At 39.8% G+C, this 20,679-nt stretch overlaps 1 protein-coding gene across 1 annotated transcript in view; it reads right to left on the reverse strand.

Moving 5' to 3' along the window:
- The window catches only part of antxr2a (ANTXR cell adhesion molecule 2a), a 115,928-nt gene extending 96,050 nt beyond the window's left edge, over window positions 1-19,878 (reverse strand). Inside the window, exons 1-6 of the mRNA XM_033620241.2 lie at window positions 19,568-19,878; window positions 9,891-9,962; window positions 4,320-4,391; window positions 1,481-1,562; window positions 1,262-1,366; window positions 916-984 (exon numbers count right to left, since the gene is read on the reverse strand). Coding sequence (XP_033476132.2) covers window positions 916-984; window positions 1,262-1,366; window positions 1,481-1,562; window positions 4,320-4,391; window positions 9,891-9,962; window positions 19,568-19,740 — 573 coding nt within the window. The 5' untranslated portion in view covers window positions 19,741-19,878. The remainder of the gene's footprint in view (window positions 1-915; window positions 985-1,261; window positions 1,367-1,480; window positions 1,563-4,319; window positions 4,392-9,890; window positions 9,963-19,567) is intronic.
- Between the last annotated feature and the right edge of the window lie 801 nt (window positions 19,879-20,679).

Here is a 20,679-nt window from a genome sequence, read left to right on the forward strand (position 1 = left end):
GCAGGGCTGTCTTTTGATCTGTATCTCTCCTCTCTCCATCTATAGTGACAGCATGAGTGGCGAGCAATACAAAATGTGCAAGAGCAGACTTTAGTTTGAGCAACAGCCCAGGAGAGCCAATGAAACTCCACTGAATGATGCGTTATGCATTATTTGCGTCATCCAGCTAGCTGCTAACTCACCATATGGCACATTTCACATTGTATAAATATGACAAATTGATGGATTTATTTAAAAAAAATAATAGATTATGTTTTCGGTATATACGGTAAAAGGTTTGTTTCCATCTGCACATATGACATGGTGAAATACAACTTGAGCAAATTCCCATAAATTCCTGCTAACACCCATGGAAAGTTTCTACCTAGGATATTCCTGGGAACAATTGTTATTTGTCATTTATTTTTACCTAAAGACGCAATGTTATGCCTTTATTCTTGTAATCATGAAGTGCCCCAGTACCATGTATCAATCTTATCTTTCATCTAGCCAATAAAGAAAATGCAATAAAAGTACTGAAACCTTTAATTACTGTAGGAAATAGAAAACCAAAAACTCAAACTGGAAGAAATTCTAAATCTACAGATGCCGTTGTTCTTGGAGCTCCACTGGAAGTAGTGTGTAGTAGTAGTAATGTTCTCTTGGCAAAACACTGACGATCTGGAGCACACTGAACACGCAGGTAAACATCTGAAAAGTGGATTATGCTGCAGGAGTGGTTTTTATTGGTCCCACTTTAAGACATGGATTTAGCATACAGGTAATGGCACTCATATTACATGTGTTTACCTTTCTTGACACTCTTCCAACATGGCAACGTGTTATATTGCTATTGAATGTAATCACTGGGCATACATTCACTAACAGACTTCACTGGTGTTTGACTGCTGCAGATTAAGACTAAAGCTTTCTTACCTGCTGCTCGTCGAAGTCCTTGATACCCACACAGTAAACACGGGCACCGTATTTCCTCGCCTCATCAGCCTGCAGATCAAACAAATGTGTAGATGATGTGCAACAGGTAGAATGTAAAAAAAAGGGGGGAAACTGAATACATACAGGATATAACAACAGGTTTTATAAGGATGTTTTAAAAAGCTAAGAAAGAGAGGGAAATTCGTTTTTGCAGTTAAATTAATCACACTGAAGTTAGTGTTGCATCAGATTTGTGGGAACCAGCATGATTTCTGTTCTGAGAATTTCACCATTGCGACACTTGCACAAGAAAACTTGTACAACTGTGTGACAATATGAATCTCACCTCTTTCACTGTGAGCTCGTGAACGTAAACTTCAAGTTTCCCGTCCGTCAGAGCCAGGATGATGCTGGAGGACTTGCTGGGTTGTGTCTGTATCTGCGCTGAGGCCTTCAGGTTCAAACGAAGGACAAACATTTCATCACGTCTCAGTTTCACAATTATTTAAATATTTGTAAAAAGCTGCCGAGCTGTAATTTGATTTATTTGTGAGGGTAAACTGACCTCTTTTATTCCCTCGTGCATGTATGTTTCTCCTGCTGGTTTGACTTCCCGCAGGCGCTTCAGCCCCTCTTCTATCTGGTATCTGAAAACACACACAAATGGTTGACATTTTTCTCCACTTTTCTACTGCACTGAAATCATATCACAATTCCATTATGATTATTTTTTCACACTGTGGTTGAAGGTTTCTGTATCATGTTAACACCTCACTGACAATCATTAGTACAGCCCCCGGACTGTGGCGACATGATGTGTTGGAAACTTGTGGTTATGGTCATGCTGATAACCGCAGCATCCTAAAATGAGACGTTAACAAGTTGTTCTGGTAATAAAGATGAAAATAGAAGCTGTTTATCCAGTTTGGCATTTAAAAGCCCAGTGGGGATTGAACCTCTAACCTAAGACTAATGTCACCATGCAAACATTTCACTGAGGTGGCCTGGCAGGAGAGGACAAGTTAACTGTAAACCCAAACCAACAAAACACTTCCACAGTATGTAACTACAACAAGGGAAAAACATAATACATAAATTCAACCATATATAATGTACATGATATTATTATGACAGCTCTGGAGAGTGTGTTAGTTTAATATTAGAGAGCTTTTGATCTCTAGATATCATGCAGCTTTGAACTATCGTATAAGTCAAATTCTGAATTGATACTGAACTTGCACATGAGCACAACACTGATTTCTTTTATTGTATATAATGAAAATAAAGCACATACTTATATGTATAAGACCACACTTTATCATTCATGGCCATTAACGTAATCAGCGAAATAAGAATCTTACCATCAGTTTACTGTTTTTATACTTCTTGATACTTCTGAATTTACTATTTTTGTACACACTTTGTCACACTTTGTGTCTGTGCAAGTTGTAATTCGAGTGTCTCTGTTGTTTGTTGCAGTAAGTCAGTCCAGCCACACGTGTGTGTGTGTGCATCCTACTGGCTAGCTCATCAGCATCCGCTTTGCACTGCGCTCATAAGACAGTTCAGGTATAGTCAAGGAAGTGTAGCCCCCACCCTCCAGTTAGTTCCTAGTTAACAACGTTAGCTATGTCAGCACGGTTGCTATTGTTTAGGGCTGTTTATGGAGTTAGCGTCATTAGCTGCTAGCCGCCAGCTCAGCCACCTCCATGTTGAGAGCCATGCGCAGACAACTCATAACGTTCTGAATTTCAATTCGCTCTGGGTGTTGTGTGTGTTCATCTCTCTCACGCTCTGTTCAGATACCACTGACTAATATGTATATAAACACACACATATATACATCGCATTTGTCAAACGGGGTGTTTTATTTTGAAATTTGTTTTATTCTGAAAATTGACCAGATGCTGTTGTTGTTCCTTTGTGTGACTTCCTGCCCAGCTTGACACATTCGCTCGTGGCTCGTGCAGAAAATAGACCAGACGCCGAAATGATCGCTGCAGGGCCGGCCGCGGAGCTGCGCGGCGTGGCTGGTGTGGATGACACAATCGGTTAACATGGGCGCCGAAAGGAAACTGGCTTCGCTTTCTAGGCGCTTCGAGGCCATTTGCAGCGCTTCCGCGTCTGATGTGGCCCTGGCATAAGTCCCTTCTTTATGCCTCCTTTGCATTTTTACACAGAACCAAACGATGGCAGCATCGTGCCTGTCTGTGAGTGATGTGTGGTATCGCAAAATCAAAACAGGCATGACAGGTGTGACATTTCACACTTCAGCGTTGCCCTCAGGTGTGACATGTAACATATGCGTCGGCAGCACAACACTTATTTGTAATATAATCATCAGTAACAGTCATTTACCGTCTCTGTTACATGGAAGCTGATCTTGTTCTCTGCTCTGAGGGTAAAGAGCTCATTGTTTTCCCAATTTGTCGACATTAATGGCCGCTGTTCTTCTTTTTGAGTTAACCGCTAACTGCTACCTGCTGCTTTTTAACTCTCCCACGGTGAGTCGCACAAATAACATGTCGTCAAGTAGTCACACCTGTCGTGCTAATGGTGCCATCCTGCCTGCTGCTCTGTTTATACACATACAGTTTTGTCCTTCTGTGCCAGATTAAAGGAGAGACCAATCTGTCCCCTTATTCCGCGATCATAACTTATATACACACAGCGAGACGGCATAATGGCGCAATACTCCTGCCTTGAACAGGCAGTGTAAAGGGGGCTAACTACACCAACATCCCTAAATGGAAAAGCAAAGATACTTAAGGCTTTCCTAGCTTAACAACATATGAAGAAACAGAAAGACTGTCTTTGCCCTCTGGGTTAAAATGTGAATCAGTCATCATGCAAATTATTACAAGAAGGCTAAACTCTTTCACAAACAGATGAAGTCACACGACTGGGCAATATGGAAAAAGACTATCACAGTATGTGTTATTTTATCCTAATAAGATAGAGACATTTTTTAATTTATTTTATGTATAAAGCAACTATTTGAAGACAGGAATGCCTTTTCTGGGCAAATCTAGTAAGTCAGCCGCCTGACTAATTGAGTTACATCATCACAATGATGCAATAACCATGTAAAATTCCAACAATGCCATGAAACAGTCCTGATCACTGATTCACACCATTGCCCACATTGATCAAATACACATGCAAGGGTTTAAACAGTGTGGTGAAATCTGTGACAGCTGACACATTTATATCATCTCACAATTCTTGTTGGTGTGGGACGTCAAACAAAATGTTAAAAAATGAACAAACGAGACAGAATTGTGTGGACTTCAATGTCTTGCCTCCTAAAAAGACATCTTAAGACATATCTAAACCATGGTCAGGTACAGTAACCTGATACCAATATGAATTTATTCCAGAGAGTTTATTGCAGAGTTCAGTACCTGTCTCCAGTCAGAGGCAGCAGGACTTGTGCTTTGGCTGAGAAGACGATGAACGACACTCTCATTCTGGGGCTGAAACGACAAACAAAAATCAAACATTAGGAATCGGAAATTTTACATTTTTATTAAATATATCAGTCTTATAGTGGAAAAACATTATAACCCCAGACAATATACTGAAATATTGTAATATCTGCTCAGGTTTTCCTTACTCCATAAAATCATCACTTCCGTCCTTCATCCTCTCTATCAACCACCCACACAGGCTGACATGTAAAACGCTCAGGATGGCTATTAAGGAGTCAGTGTGACTGACAGTTTTATATAAAGCTCTTACATGGGTTCAGTTCAGTTCAGGAGAATGAAAGAGGCATGTATAATTAACCAAACAGAAGGGGCTTTTTTAATGTCAACTAATATTAGTGTACGACTTAAAGCAGCTTCTGTGGGACTGGAGGAAGTGATTAATCAATTCGCAGACAGATAACATGTTGTGGTGGTGAGTCACACATAAACACACACACACATCCTATTACACAAATACATATACTTTGTACCTGTGACTGTTTAAGGGTGTGAACTGACAGTGGACACTCTGCTGTGTCTCTGACCACAGAGTCTGGCAGTCTTCTCTGTACAACCAGTACTGTTTACATTCAGCAATCCCTCTGTCAGATCACAGCACGCTCGCTGCCTCGGAAATATGAACGGATTTTATTTATGTAAACACAACTGCTTCCTAAGGATACATCCAGCTGAAATATATGAAAGCTAAATTAGCATGGAGATAAAGGCAATGCACAGCTCACACTGTGACAATGTCGCTGAAAACTTCACCAGCTTGTGTTTAGGATTGTGCAGACACTGAATAAAAGCTGCAAAACCACACAGGCAATAGTGTCTTTTAATGATCCTAGAAAGTCTAACTTTGATGCAATACCTTGATCAATTGATATTCTATACCGGTGAATTAACACTGACAGCATACAAATTAAAATTCTCACTAAAAGATAAATATAACAGGGCAACAACATGAAGACGACACCTTTTCTTTTCTTGGTTTGCAGCAGAGAACAGCAGAATGACTGTAGTAAACATTAACACTATGACAGAATGAGAAAGCACAGCTGGTACTGGTGTATTGATACTGCAAGAAATGAGTATTGAAACTGTTATAAACAGATATTTTTGACAGCACCTCATAGAAAAAATACTACAAGTTCTGAGATTTTACTGAAGCAAAAGCGAAGCATCAGCTATTAAATGTACTCGAATATTAAAATCAAATGTACTCAAAGTGATAAAGGTAACTGTCAGAATGCTCAAATAACCCAAAGTATCCACTAAATTAAGGCTTGCCTTTACTTGGATGCTATTTGAATATTTTCAATCCAAGTGCCAACAAATAGGTTAGAGCAATATGAAGATATTATCGTTATCGTATTATCGTGATATGAGACTATATATCATCCTAGATTTTGGATATCATTGTATGGTGATGTTGGATATGTGATGTTTTTTCCCTCATCTTAAAGGCTGCATTCTAGTAAAGTGATGTAAATTGATCAACCCACCAGACTTTTGTTTTTTTTTTTAATGCTTGCCTAAACCCACTTAGTCGTTATATTGACATTATTGATGGTTACTGATCAAAAATGAGTAGTAGTAGTCATCTGTACAACTTTTTTTGAGGGGGTATTTGGTGAGACATATTGTTGAGCTTTTGAAGAGACTGAAAAATATCAAAATGTATATCGTGTATCAAGATATAGCCCAAAATATCGTGATATAATTTTCAGGACATATCACCCAGCCCTACCAACAAACACCTTAGTTTTGTTATCAATAATAGTAAGGCAAGGCAAGGCAAGGCAATTTTATTTATATAGCACCATTCATACACAAGGCAATTCAATGTGCTTTACAAGAGAAATACGTTAAGATAAAACATTAAAGGAACAATAGATCATTAAAAACAAAAGCTAAAAGCAAGAAAAACAGTGCAGAAAATACATTTAAAAAGCAAACATAAAGCAAAAGCAACAGCAGACAAATATAAAAACAATAGCTACAGATTATCCTAACAATAAGTTACATATCTAGTTCACTGGTAAGCTGCAGTAAATAGTAATGTTTTAAGCCCTGATTTAAATGAGCTGACAGTTTCAGCCGACCTCAGATATTCTGGAAGTTTGTTCCACAGACGGGGAGCACAGAAACTAAAGGCTGCTTCACCTTGTTTGGTTTTGATCCTGGGAACACTGAGTAAACCTGTTCCAGATGATCTGAGGGGTCTGGATGCTTCATAACGTACGGTATTTAGGCCCGAGACCATTTAGTGCTTTATAGACAAGTAACAAGATTTTAAAGTCTAGAGGAAAATATCCATGCAGCATAGTATCGTGACATTTTTGTGTGACAATATCGTATCATCTAACAGTGCAAAGTATTGATTTTTCTATTATAATAATTATTAATATAATAAATACAAATCTAACTTTAGGTAGTCTACTGAAATATTACAATGATCAGATGTTTGGTCAGTCACTAGAAACATTTTGCTGCTGCAATAAAAAATGGCTGAAATGACTTGAACAGACTGAAAACTTTATCTTATTAAATAAAACAGATGTCGACAAAGTTTTTCTTTGAGGACATAATTTACAATTCAAAAAAGGTAATCAATAAAAATTATCATAATACTCAGCATATCGCAAAAAAATCGCAAAAATATGACTTAAGTATCTTGATAATATTGTATCGTGGATCCTCTTCCCACCCCTAGTTATCAATACAAAAAATACTTTTTCCAATATCTTAGTCTGAGCAATATACACAACACAAGACGAACATCTCAAATGCATGTCTTTATTTTTTCATTAACACAAAGCAGCTATACAACAACTTGTAAGACAGAGACTGGAATGAACAGCTCTGATTTAAATTAAGATAAAATCAGCTGCTGACACATTCTTATCTGTACTCACTTTATTTATCTGCCTAATATTGTCATCTTGTTTCTACATATTGTAACTCTGCTCATCATGTCAGTCTTCTCTGTGCACAAGCTTTCTAATGTGTGTCTGTACATCCTGGAGAGGGTTTTTTAAGGAAGTTTTTCCTCATCCCAACCGACACTCTAAGCCTAAAAGCGGTCCTATACTGTACAGATCAGGGTTGTACCAAATAGTTTGTTCATTCTAACACTAACATTCGAATTTTAAAACAACATTCAAATGCTGCGCCCTTTTGTGCATGTCTTTTCATCCTATTTAAACCTGGTATTTCTGCACAGCTGCAGATAGAGACACTTATTATAGTAAATGTATTCCAGTAGTGTCTGTGTAGGATTGTTTCTGTCTCATGTCATCCAAACATTTCCAATAACTCCAGAGCGTTGTCCAAAAAATCATAATTTATTTAAAAAATACAGATGTAACCCTTTTCGAAATTCACAATAAATTTTTATTCCACAAAATACTCTGCTTTAATCCATATCTGTTCACATTTAGCCTTTCAAAAACAACATTTTCAATGTGGTCAAAACACTTTTTGCTCTCCTGGCACACAAAGGGAGGCACACACCTGTATTAACGGGGCGGATTTTGATGCATGGATGATAAACTACATGCTGAATTACATGCTCCTCTATTAATAAATTACTTAAAATCTTAAAAAGTCATTGTATCATTAAGCTAAAATAAGACTGTTTCTAAAGGTAGTATCAACTCACACTGAATGTACAATAAGGAACAGGTGCTGGTAATGACATTATATAATGAGTCCAGTATCAGAACAATGTGACCAATGCACATATAGACCTTTTCTTAGTCACTGTGGTTGATAAAAATATAACAACACAACTTAAAATCTGTATAATTAACATCTGCACAAGCCTAAAAAAAGTTATATGCATAATTAGAGCTTTATCTTCATTAATACATAGAAGAATACCAATCATTTCTACACAGGTTACAGATTTTAAATTGAAATAGAAGGACTAGCACTGCTCTCAGAGTTGGAATATGGAAAGAGACAGTAGGATCTGAGCATCTCTATTTAAAATATTAAATGCTATAAGTAACCAGTAACTCGAGCCATCAGATAAATGTAGGTGAGAAAACAGTACAATTATCTTCTGTGATATAGTGGAGAAAAACGCCGCCTCCCAAATTGGATACACCGAATAAAGTATGAGCATACTGGAGTACAAGACTTGAGCAAATGAACTCAGTTGCTTCCCGTCCCTGTTACAAACACAAAGCACACGGATGCCATCCCACAGAGCGAGTTAAACTTCAGAGAGTTAAGCGCACAAGTGTTTCCTTCAGAGATCCGAAGCCTTCGGAGCATAAGGAGAGGTGCCGATATTTCTCACCCACATGACACATGGCCCAGTCGCGATCCTCCCCCGCAAACATAGCACAATCTTTAAGCCACACGGCCAGATCTGGCTGGTGGCAGTAGCAGCCGTATACATCCACATCCTGTCTGCAAGTTTCAGAGTCATATGTGGACTAAAAACTAACCACGCTCAAGTCGCAGATGATAAATCGTGGGTGGTGACTTAACGTCAAACTTAAGGCTTTCAGTGGAGCTTGGGATTGTATATGTTACAGTATAGAAAGACGACAGATAAAGAGGCAGTGATGCCAAGGACATTTCAGAGGGTTGTGGTGGGATTTCTTTTTCTCTGGACGAGGGGGGGGGGGTTGATGAAGTAGTCCAGTTTGCTCCACATGGCGGAACAGAAGAGCTCTTGGTGAGCGGGCATTGTTTAGCAGATTGTCCTCGTCGCCTTCCAGTGTTCTTTTGCTTTACTGTACATTGTCTGCCTGTCAGCCGTTCTGTGGTGGAAGCAGGGGATAAGTGTGGAGCCGGACCCCCCCGGTGCAAATGGCCATTCTCACAGCCCAGAAGACTGCTCCTCTCTGCCACCCACTCCCACCTGGTGCCTTTGCTATTTTCTTCAACCAACCACTTCATTCTGGCTGGGTCGCCACCGTCTGTACTGTGCTGGCAGGCGCCGTTTGACTCAAACGTTATGCAAGCTGAACGTTTCAAGCCGGTTTCTGTGGTTTCGTCTTTTTAATGAATTATGTGCAAAAAAAAAAAAAGGATGTCATAGATTTTGCAATTTGATAGTTTGGAAAACAGGTGGGGGCTGCAACTGATATCACAGACTCCTTAATTACAGTCATTTATCAGATGAAGAAACCAAACAGATGTAAAATAAAAAGGTATTTTTTAAAAGGATTAAACTATTTCCCAACTGATCAGCTCATTTGTCTTAACTTAATTCTATCCGTTACCATGCCAATTTTTAAGAGGTAGTGAATATCTTCTCTGGATAAAATCCTTTTTATACTCGCTGCTTTGTTGCTTTATTTTATGTAGTTTAAACCATTGCTTGACCTTGCTTCATGCAATATCTGCAGATCTAAGTCTGAGGAGCATAATTTCACTTCATGTTTTTTCTTTTCTTGAAATATGAGCGTTACGAAACCCGAAAACTTTGTTTTTCTTTCCAAAGAAAATGTACGACACTGCCACTGGCGACTTTGCACTCACCTCACAAATCTGTCGGTGAGGTTCTTCACAAACGAGTAAATCTCGACCCAGTCACCAGCAACACTTCCAGACCTGAAACAAGAAAACAACAGTCAGTTTGCAGCTCGTCAGTGGCAGCAGATTGTGTGCTGGGGAGTAAAATACTGTACACTATTTGTGCTTTGTACCACAACCACAGTTGGACATTAACACCAGCCACATGCTGGATAATTGTGCTGATAAGTCTGTGTTCTATAGCAGCCACTTCAGCTGTTAGAACACGCAAATGTTCACAGGAGCTTTGCCTTTCTACAAATCTACTTGGCTGGAGAAGAAAGAATCACCAAAGTGATATGCTTAACTATGTCTAGGCCAACATTAGCAATGATTCCCAACCCATCCACGATCTCAAAAACAAAGTACTCAAATAAAAAAGAGCATAAGTTCAAAGAAAGATGTCCAGGTGTGCGACAGGAGCCATGGGCAGGAAAAGCTGATTGCAAAAGACAAACAGGAAATGTGCAACATAAAACACTACAACAACCGCCAAGCTGCAGTGTACATCCAAGTCTGTCCAGACTCATATGTAGCCATGACAGCAGACAATGCCTCAAATATGGATGTTGCTGCAAAGAAGCTTCACATTTATAAATGTGGATGCTTCACGCACAACTTCAGCCGGGCAGCACAGACGATCTATACAATCAGCACAGTTTCAAGGTGAGAACCCAAGATTAGTGTCAGCAATTCAGTATCTGACCAACTGTCTCCCCTTCTGTTCCCAAGTTAAAGTGTTGTGAAATAATCAGATAAGTATTTTTGCACAACACCATAATGTCACAGTGAAGTTGACCTTTGACCATTTGTATATAAATTGTTATCACGTCATCATTTTTATCATATTAGACATTTTGTTTGGTATTTTGTGATAATTAGCAAATGAATTCTTGAGTCATGGCCACAATCATGTTTTCTGAGGTCACAGTGACCATGACCTTTGACCACTGACCCCCAAATTCCTATCAGTTCATTCCCGAGTCCAATTGGATGTTTGTGCCAAATTTAAGGAAATTCCCTAGAGGCCTAAGATACTGCCTTCACAAGAATGTGGCGGAGGCAAGGTCACAGTCACCTTGACCTTTGACCACAGACATGTAATTAGTTCATTGCTGAGCCCAAGACGACATTTGTGCCAAATTTGAGGAAATTCCTTCAAGGGGTTCTTGAGGTGTCATGTTCACGAGAATGGGACATACATACAGATAACCAGAAAACATAATGCCTCTGGCCACGGCTGTCACCACACAGAGGCTTATAAATGTGTTTTGTGAGGTCACAGTGACCTTAACCTTTGACCATCAACCTCCGAATCCATATTAGTTCATTCTTTAGTCCAAGTGGATGTTTGTGCCAAATTTGAGGAAATGTCCTAAAGGCTCAGATATTGCGTTCATGAGAATGAGACGGAGGCATGGTCACAGCGACTTTGATCTTTGACCACCAAAATCTAATCATTTCATCTCTGAGTCCAAGAGGATGTTTGTGCCAAATTTGAAGAAGGTGTTCTTGAGATATCATGTTGACCAGAATGGAACATAGGTACATACATATGGATAACCCAAAAACATAATGCCTTCGGCCATGGTTGTCACCAGCGCTGAGGCTTATAAACATGTTTTGTGAGGTCACAGTGACCATGACCTTTGACTACCAAAATGTAATTAGTGCACTGTTGAGTCCAAGTCAATGTTTGTGCCAAATTTGAAGAAACTCTTTCAAGGTGTCCTTGAGATATTGCATTCATGAGAATGGGACATACGTACAGATGACCCCAAAACATAATGTTGCCAGCGGCATATACACGTGTTTTGTGAGGTCACAGTGACCTTGACCTTTGACTACCAAAATCTAATCAGTTCATTTTTGAGTCCAGGAGGACATCTGTGCCAAATTCAAGGTAATTCCCTGAAATCTTTCTTGAAATTGGATAGCTACAGTGGCCGACGTAAACAAAAACTCAGTGGCAGAGGGCCCACTCTGTATGTAGATATAAACCTCATTCTAAGGTATCGAAAACATGCTTCTTAGTTTCAGGTGATTCTAAACTAATGAAAACACAGTTATGAATATTTTGTTCCATTTCTTGGAATAGATGCCCTAATCTCTACACACTGGACCTTTAGATATGTCCACTACTACTGTAATAAAAATAGAAATAGGTCAGAGTCCAGCAAAAACTCCATTCAGCCTGACTCCACTGGGGTAAGTCCAGCAGAATGGGTTCATTAATACGGGCTGGGATTGTGAGATTTATTATATTAGGAGAAGAAATATCAAATTTTATTATTATATGTCTTTCCTGGTTTAATGCCTGCTTTTCTCTTTCCTCCATTCATACTTTCACAGCTTTCTTTTGTTTCTTTTTTAACTCATTTCTCCTGATTCCTTCTGTCCTTCCATGTGTTCTTTGGTCAATCCTTCTTTCCTTTCTCTCGCCAGCTCATTTGAAAGAATGAAAACTGGAAACAGGAGGTTTTCCTTTGAGGGTTTGCTATCTCCGTTAGAGTAAAAGCACTGACTACTTCTTCCACCACTGTCTTTGTCTCATTAAAACTAATTAAGACTTGGTAATTGTTGAAAACCATGCATCAATTTCTGGCTGTAACCAAGGACAGATCAATGTTAGATGGGTGTCGACCTGTAGCCCTTGGCCCTTCTCACCCCTCGATAAGTCAATCTGACCACAATGAACACAGTGTGTAAAATGTGCCCTTGATGTAACGACAATGAGGTAATTAAAGCAATAATTACAATTCAATGTATGTGCGGAGAACATAAAACAGAAGGGTTTGACCATTAGGAGGCTCATCTTTCATGCCACCTCTCTCTCCTCCCTGCTGCCCAAAGACAAGGTCACACAGCGGAGGGAGGAGACGACAGAGAGGGTAAAGGAAAGTTCCACTGCACTTTGACAGCACTGTGTCAGTGGGTACATAGCAGAGGTTAACTTCGGTTAAATAATGGCGCAGCAGTTAGAGGCGTGACAAATCAATTTTACTGCTCCAGAACACATCTGTATCGTATTGATGGTGCTAATGATCAGCAGAGGCATTCAAGGAGTTCTGGCTTTTCAACTTATCTGTACTCTGCATAACTTTCCGTCCCAATGTGTTGTGCAATGGTGGCTATCACTGCTCATGCCAAGTATCCAGATGTTTGCCTGATGATTACAAATACGCCAGCGACTAGAGAGGGGCCATAACTCACTGGAAGTTCTGTACAGTGATTGAAGATTCTTTGTTGTCAGATTTGGTGATAAAAATTTAGAGATATGCTATAAACACTGAGTTTTTCTGAACTTTAAAGGGACAGATATCTGCTATAGAGATGTCTGCTTTCTCTTCAATATGATGGAACTAGATTAGGGATAGACCAATATGGATTTTTTAGGGCCGATGCTGATACCGATTTTTTTCCATCACCCTTAGCCGATGACCGATTATGGACTGCCGATTTTCTTGAGCCGATATTTGGGGCCGTTACTGCTTTTGCTCCCTCAATTTACATAAAAAAAAATGACACAATGATAACAAATATTACAGGTCTCAAGTTTAAAATAAGAAACATTTATTGAACAGTAAAAAATACTAAAACAAGATGGAAAGTTGAGGTAGAACAGGTAGAATATTATTATTAATATTATACATTCAAATAAAAAAGAGTTCAGTGCTCTTAAATCTTCCAGTAATGTCTTTATAAAATAAACAAATATTTAAGCTGAAGCATAAATAAAACAACAACTACTGTACACAGTAGGATTCAACAGCTTTGTTCAACTTAACCACATACTTTGAAATGAAAAAAAGTGCCAGGGAAAAATAAATCCGTGAACCAACGCACGTATCGGCCGATGCCGATACAAGTAAAAAACTCAAATATCGGCCCAATATATCAGCCGGCCGATGTATCGGTCTATCCTTAAACTAGATGGCACTCAGCTTGTGGTGCTCAAAGTGCCAAAAATATATATTTGAAAAACTCAACAGCAATGTCTCTTTATAGAAATCATGACCTGGTTACTCAGTTAGAGCTACAGGCTACAGTGAGGCTAAAAACAGAGTTCAAATGACGTTTTTCCAAACAACTTTTTATGTCGGGGCTTCAGGACACTTGGATCACAACGGACGAGCAGTATGGAGATATTTTGTGGTTTCAATTATGTGTTTTTGGACATTTTAATCTGGGGTGCCGTCAGCCTCCATTAGGTGGAGTTGTGTTGCTACCCCCTCTCCCCTTGGATCTCTGCAAGTGTTGTGAGGACTCTAAAACTTCACCAGAGCCTCCCTCGGCATATGGGTGAGTAGATAATGGCTGAATTTTCATTTTTGGGTGCACTATCCCTTTAATGGCATCTTCCTTGTTTGAGCTGGAACATTAGCTAGCTCAGTGAGCCAGCAGTAGATGCACACTTCCTTTTGTTTCGTGATACATTTGACAGGTGTAGCTCAGAAGAAAGAGCTGTTGAGGTTTTCAAATGTATATTTTTGGCACTTTGAGCACCACAAGCTGAGTGACATCTAATTCCAAAATATTGGAGAGAAGACAGACATTTCTACAGCTGATATCTCAAACATTTGGCAACTCACACAAGACAATCTAGCTTCATCAACAGAACTACAGGTAAGAGGGAAAATATTAGTAAAATTAGCATTTTTGTTATTGCTGTCCCATTGAAGCTGCACTACCACATGAGTACTGATGCCTAGCTTTACATCTGGCGGTCACCCAGTGTTCCGGTGTATGTAGCTAAATGCTTATTTGCAACACCTGAGGCTGAAATAGATAAAAGAAAATATATCTACAATTCCATGCACAGAAAAGTGCAAATGCAGCACTTGCTCATTGAGTCACCCTCGAGTGAGGCCCTTGGACCCAAACAGCAGCTCAGTGACCAGCACATCAGACTGGGACTGTACTGGTCAGCTTCCAGGTGAATGTGTGTAACTGTGAGTGTGATCATGGCGCTCGTAAAAAAGGGAGCTTGGCTCTCAGTGAAACTTCCCTGTATAAATAAGTCTAATTAAAGGCATCACCTCACAAGACGTTTCCTTGGAAAGAGTAACCTGAGGGTTCAGAACCAAACAGTGAAGCTTTCATAAACTGGCCTCAGATGGACACTTCTTTGTGCAGAAATGGTGCAGATTACAGCTGCAACAAAACTGCTGACACTGGGGTCTGAGTCTTATCAGCACAAACAGGAAGTCTTGGAGTAGAGCTATTTTATCTGCAGGGACAAAGTAAACTTACTTCAAAGTGACATGCTACTATCTGACACCCTGACAAACTGATGGTGGAGCAATCACCTGCAGATTTGGCTTTTCTGTTTCACAAATATAAACCTGCATATGTAAATCAAACAGACCACCAAGTTGCAAATGTATAGAAGCGTGCTGCCAGCTAAGATCTATGCACTCGGTCACAACTGTGCCAACAATCTTGGTCATCATCCTGTAATTTAGCAATTTGGATGAGGGTGGGGTAGTTTGGAAATGGGTCAGGGGAGCAGTGTTTCAACTCAACGGCCTTGAGTAATGGCACGTTTCCAAGCCGGGGGAGGACAGGATTAAAAACAGTTGCTGTCAAGGCTGTAAACTCTCCACAATATATTGGAGGCCTCTGTGCACGATGCTACTGCAAAGTGTTGCTGAGCTGACTGAATGTGGCTGTGCAGTTTGTATGTTTGATGTCTGATGCAGCACTCTTAGGGCATAGAAGACACAGGAAGTGATGTGTTGCCAAAGCCTGCTCCAAATGGTGATGTAATTCTTTCTTGCTAGTTTGCGTGATTAACACACAACACTCAAGGATTTCTCAGTGATGTTTGAGCTCTTCTTTTTGGACTCAAGCTGTCATATGTTTAAGGTAAAATTCCTGCTAGTTGATCCTCCAGGACAAAGAAGACTAAAAGACCAGGATGCAACAGTTTAGCCGTTTTAGTTTTAAATCTACAACCTTTCAATTTCTTTCAGTGACCCTATTTTCACTGTCAAGACAGATAATGGCTTTTTCCACCTCCCTGACTGCGGCAATGATGTAACCTTCACAAAAGATAGTTGAGCAAGCGTTTTCTTTGTTAGTGTGAGGGAGGAAGCGATGACAAACTTGTGTTCTTCCTTTCTCATGGTCACTCCCCCAACACTGGCCGCACGTCTCATGTGAGGAAACCAATATGTGGACAACCTCAGAGCGTTGTGTGACCAGCTATGCCCCTCAGAGACTGCATGTTAAAGCTTGCTTTGCCTTCAGAAGATTAAGTTGGTTTGGGTTACGGAGGGGTCACAGTCGTGGTTAGACATGTGGAATTCCATGAGGTTTGTCAGAGTACTCTCTTCTTCCCATGTCACCACTGAACATCACACAACTATAGCCAGTCAAAGAAAGGCGTCACTTACATATCAGATCTGATTAATCACAAGCCAGAGTGAGTCTGGATCAGATCCACCCAAGTTCAACCTGACCCCAGTGTCAGGAAGTTTTAATTCTCCAATAAGAAATGAACATTCACACCTCTTGCACAACTCTGAGGGAATTTACAGGTGTTTTCTACGGTACTGCTGACCATTTTCAAAAGTGTGCTGTCTCGATACCAAACTTTTCCAAGTCTCCAGGCAGGCACTGGTTTAAATTAATTCCCTGAAATCTTCACAGGCTCGAAAAACTTGTCACTGAGTTTGTTAATGCATCCCCATAAACATCATGTCTGTTTTTATTTAGCCAAAGTTGCTGTGGCTGCAGATAGATTTCAAAGGTCTGCGCTGTAACACAATGTTACTTTCACATAGCTGCTTTTCATACTAACATTAAATTAACTGAAACCAGTGGTGGAGTTGTTACTCCGAAACTTGAAATATTGTGGTAGGAATAAGTTGAGTTTTGCTGCTTTTATACTGGATCATGCAATTCATTGTTTATCGTTTTGCAGTTTGTTTTTGTGTATGTGTAACTCTTAATGTGTTGCATCTATCTTCAATGCATTAGTTGAAAATATGTATGACAGAGTCAATCAAACCAAACCTTGGAACTGGTCAGTCGTAAACAGTGTGCACATTTGGTGGTATGGTCTTTTCAGTGAAGCACTCAAGCTGCCCAGTACAACCACAGTATACTGGTGGGCACTAAGCAGCTCCACTGGAGTAAGCTCCAGCGACCAGCTGCAGTGCTCATAATGAGCACCTCTGTGAGAGTTTATGAGGTAGAAAAACCCTGCTTTAATCCAACATGTGCAGATAACACAGTAAAATCTGTGAACTCTCTGTGACACAGGAGGGAAAAAGACTGATGGGATGACCAGATATTGACAGGTGAGGTGTTCAGGCTCCATATGGCCGCTGGTTCCTACCAGTGGCGTAAGGTAGTTACAATGGGCCCCAGTGCACGTTATCATGCACATAACGTCTGGTCACATGATCAGAGACTTGACATTGGATATTACCCAACAATCATCATTGCATATCTGTACATAACAAAAAATACCCAAGAAAATAAGAAATCATTGATTAAATTTAACAATATTATAGCTGACTTATAGTTATAAATATTCAATTTGTAGGACTGTTGATTTATCAGAAAATATGTACTGTACTGCATGTAATCCAATCCAATCCAATCCACTTTTATTTATATAGCACATTTTAAAAACACAGGGTTACCAAAGTGCTGCACAACAAATTTAAAAAACACTGTAAATAAATAAAAACAAGTATTCAAAACACTGAAAATACTTAAAAACAGAAAACTAACCAACCAGTGATTCAATCGCAATACAAAACAGAGAGAGACAAAAACAAAAACAGAAACCAAGACAAAACAGAGAGAGACAAAAACAAAAACAGAAACCAAGACAAAACAGAGATCACACAAACTCTCATGATGGATTAAAAGCCAGGGAATACAGGTACGTTTTTAAGCGGGACTTAAAAGTTTCCACGGTAGGGGCCATTTTGACGTGGGAGGGTAGCTCATTCCATAATTTCGGAGCTACCACAGAAAAAGCATGGTCGCCCCTGGTTTTTTATCTCGATTTTGGGACAACGAGCTGCAAAAGATCAGCGGACCTCAATGCTCTGGAGGGGGTGTAGATGTGAATGAGGTCCGCGATATACTCACGCGCCAGCCCATTTAACGACTTAAAAACGAACAAGATCTTAAAATTAATTCTAAAATGGACAGGGAGTCAGTGGAGGGAGGCGAGAACGGGGGTAATGTGGTCATGCTTTCGGGTTCCTGTTAAAAGCCGTGCTGCCGCGTTTTGGACTAACTGTAAGCGTGCAAGGGAGGCCTGGTTAATACCAATATAGAGAGCATTACAGCAGTCCAAACAGGTCGAGGTAAAAGCATGAATCAAGCGCTCAAAGTCATTAAAAGATACTACACTTTTAATTTTAGATAAAAGCCTCAGATGATAAAAACTGGTCTTCACTACAGAATTTATCTCTTTATCAAGTTTAAAACCACTGTCCATTCTCACGCCGAGGTTGGTGACTATGGGTTTTAGATAGGGCTGGAGTGGACCCAGGTCTATAGGAGGGACATCACGGACCCGACTGGGTCCAAACACCATAACCTCAGTTTTGTCCTCATTCAAGTTTCAAAAATTAAAAGCCATCCATGCCTTGATATCTTTTAGACATTCTAGTAGAGGTATCAGGGAGCTGTTATTATTTCTTTTGAGCGGGAGGTAGATTTGGGAGTCGTCTGCGTAAAAGTGGTAAGCGATACCGTGTTTTTTTTAAAAATCAATCCAAGTAATGTGTAAATACTCAAGGGCCCATTCTCCACTCAGCCCATTGTTGGAGGGCCTGCCCCCTACCTAACGGGCCCCTGTGCAACTGCCTGCCCTGCATGTATTTACACCCTGGTTCCTACTATCAGATCTACACTACAAAAGTTCACAAGTGACCAAATATTACACCTTTATGCGACTGTTGAGTGTGTTACTCCAGAGCCAAGGGCACTCATCTCCTCTCCACTCTTCTAGTAAAGCTTTCCACAACATGTTGGGACCTGGCTGCAGGGATTGGCTCCTATTTACCTCCAAGAGCTTTACATGAGGTCCAGCACTCATGGTGGGTGATCAGGTCAGGTGGAGGTCAGAGCTCTGTGCAAATCAGTGGAGTCCTTCCAAAGCAAACTGGGAAAATCATTTGCTGAAGGGGCTGGATTTGTGCACAAAGGGGGACTTCCCCAAACCACTGCTATCACTGTCTTGGCATAGGGTGTACTGCAGCACTCAGGCTTGCCTTTATTAAAAAGTATGCAGCCACATGGAGGGAGAGGAGCAGAGGAGCGTCCATATACTTTTGGCTGCATTTGTTATCTCACCTAACTGTATGCTGTCACCATCTGGGGTCAAAGACAGACAAAAATACATAATGTGACCATGCAAAAACACGTGCAGTGCCAAATATGCCCCAATCAGGTCACGGGATATAACGGGTCACAGAAAACGGTGTCACACCTGCGACAAAGCGCCCCCTCCCTCCCTCCCTCCCTCCGCCGGACACATCGCTGCTCCTCTCCCTCTGCAGGCAGGCTCAACACTTTATCACAAAACAACTATATTTTAATGCTGTATCTTTATTTGCACTGTTAGTTTCAATGTTTGAAGCAGAGCTGATAAACTTTTAGTTGTTACTTACTTGTCCAGAACAAAGTAGAGGTCGTAGGCTCCGTGACAGGATGCTTCCTCTGCCCAGCAAGACGAGGCAAACAACCCCAGCAGGACGACTGCAACCGCCGCAGACGTCCACCGACTCTTCCCGTGGAAAAGTTCACCCTCCGTGGGGAAGTAACGTGACAGCTTCTCCAACATTTTCTGCCACAGGAAAACTAAATCTCGCGTTTAAAAAAAAACAATAAATACCCTTCACAGAGTTTCACAGAGCGCAGGGAGAGCTGAATGTGAAGTGCGCATCCCGCGGTGTGAGCAGCTACATGTCAAAGTTCCTCCACAACAACCAAGTTAACTGATTGACCTGCGAAATAAAGGAAATCACCGCCCCAGCGTCATCAACTGGCTCGTTTCTTCATCTTCATGACTCACCGTTAAATCATTAACATCCTCTGTGAGGGCTAACCTGCTCCTGAGCTCACACCGAGCCTGTTTTTGAGGATAACCGAAATCACTGCTAACAACAAACTTCACTCAGCTAAAGTTACACTGTGGAGAAAAGTTAGGCTGCATTCAAGTCCTCCGCCAAAGCTCGGAACTCTGAGCGCTGCAGGCGTGACTTTGTTTTCACCGTAGATAGATAGATAGATAGATAGATAGATAGATAGATAATTAAATGTATTGATTTTTTCAAATTTATTACTAAAGACATGTTTTTAGAAAGATGGATAGTTTATTAACAAATAAACTTTATTAATAATTAAATGTATTGATTTTTTTTATTAATAAAGATGTATTTTTAGATGGATAGTTTATTACCAAATACAATTTATTAATAATTAAATTTATTGATATTTTTTATTTATTAATAAAGATGTATTTTTTGATAGAGAGATAGTTTATTAACAAATAAACTTAATAATAATTAAATGTATTGATTTTTAAATGTTTTAATAAAGATATTTTTTTAGATAGATAGATAATTTATTAACTAACCTTTATTAATAATTAAATGTATTGGGTTTTTTTTTCAAATTTATTAATAAAGATATAATTTTAGATAGATAGTTTATTAACAAATAAACTTTATTAATTAAATTTTTTTTAATTTTTTAAAATTATTAATAAAGATATATTTTA

Source organism: Epinephelus lanceolatus, chromosome 9 (genome assembly GCF_041903045.1).
Source record: "Epinephelus lanceolatus isolate andai-2023 chromosome 9, ASM4190304v1, whole genome shotgun sequence".
Taxonomy (NCBI): domain Eukaryota; kingdom Metazoa; phylum Chordata; class Actinopteri; order Perciformes; family Serranidae; genus Epinephelus; species Epinephelus lanceolatus.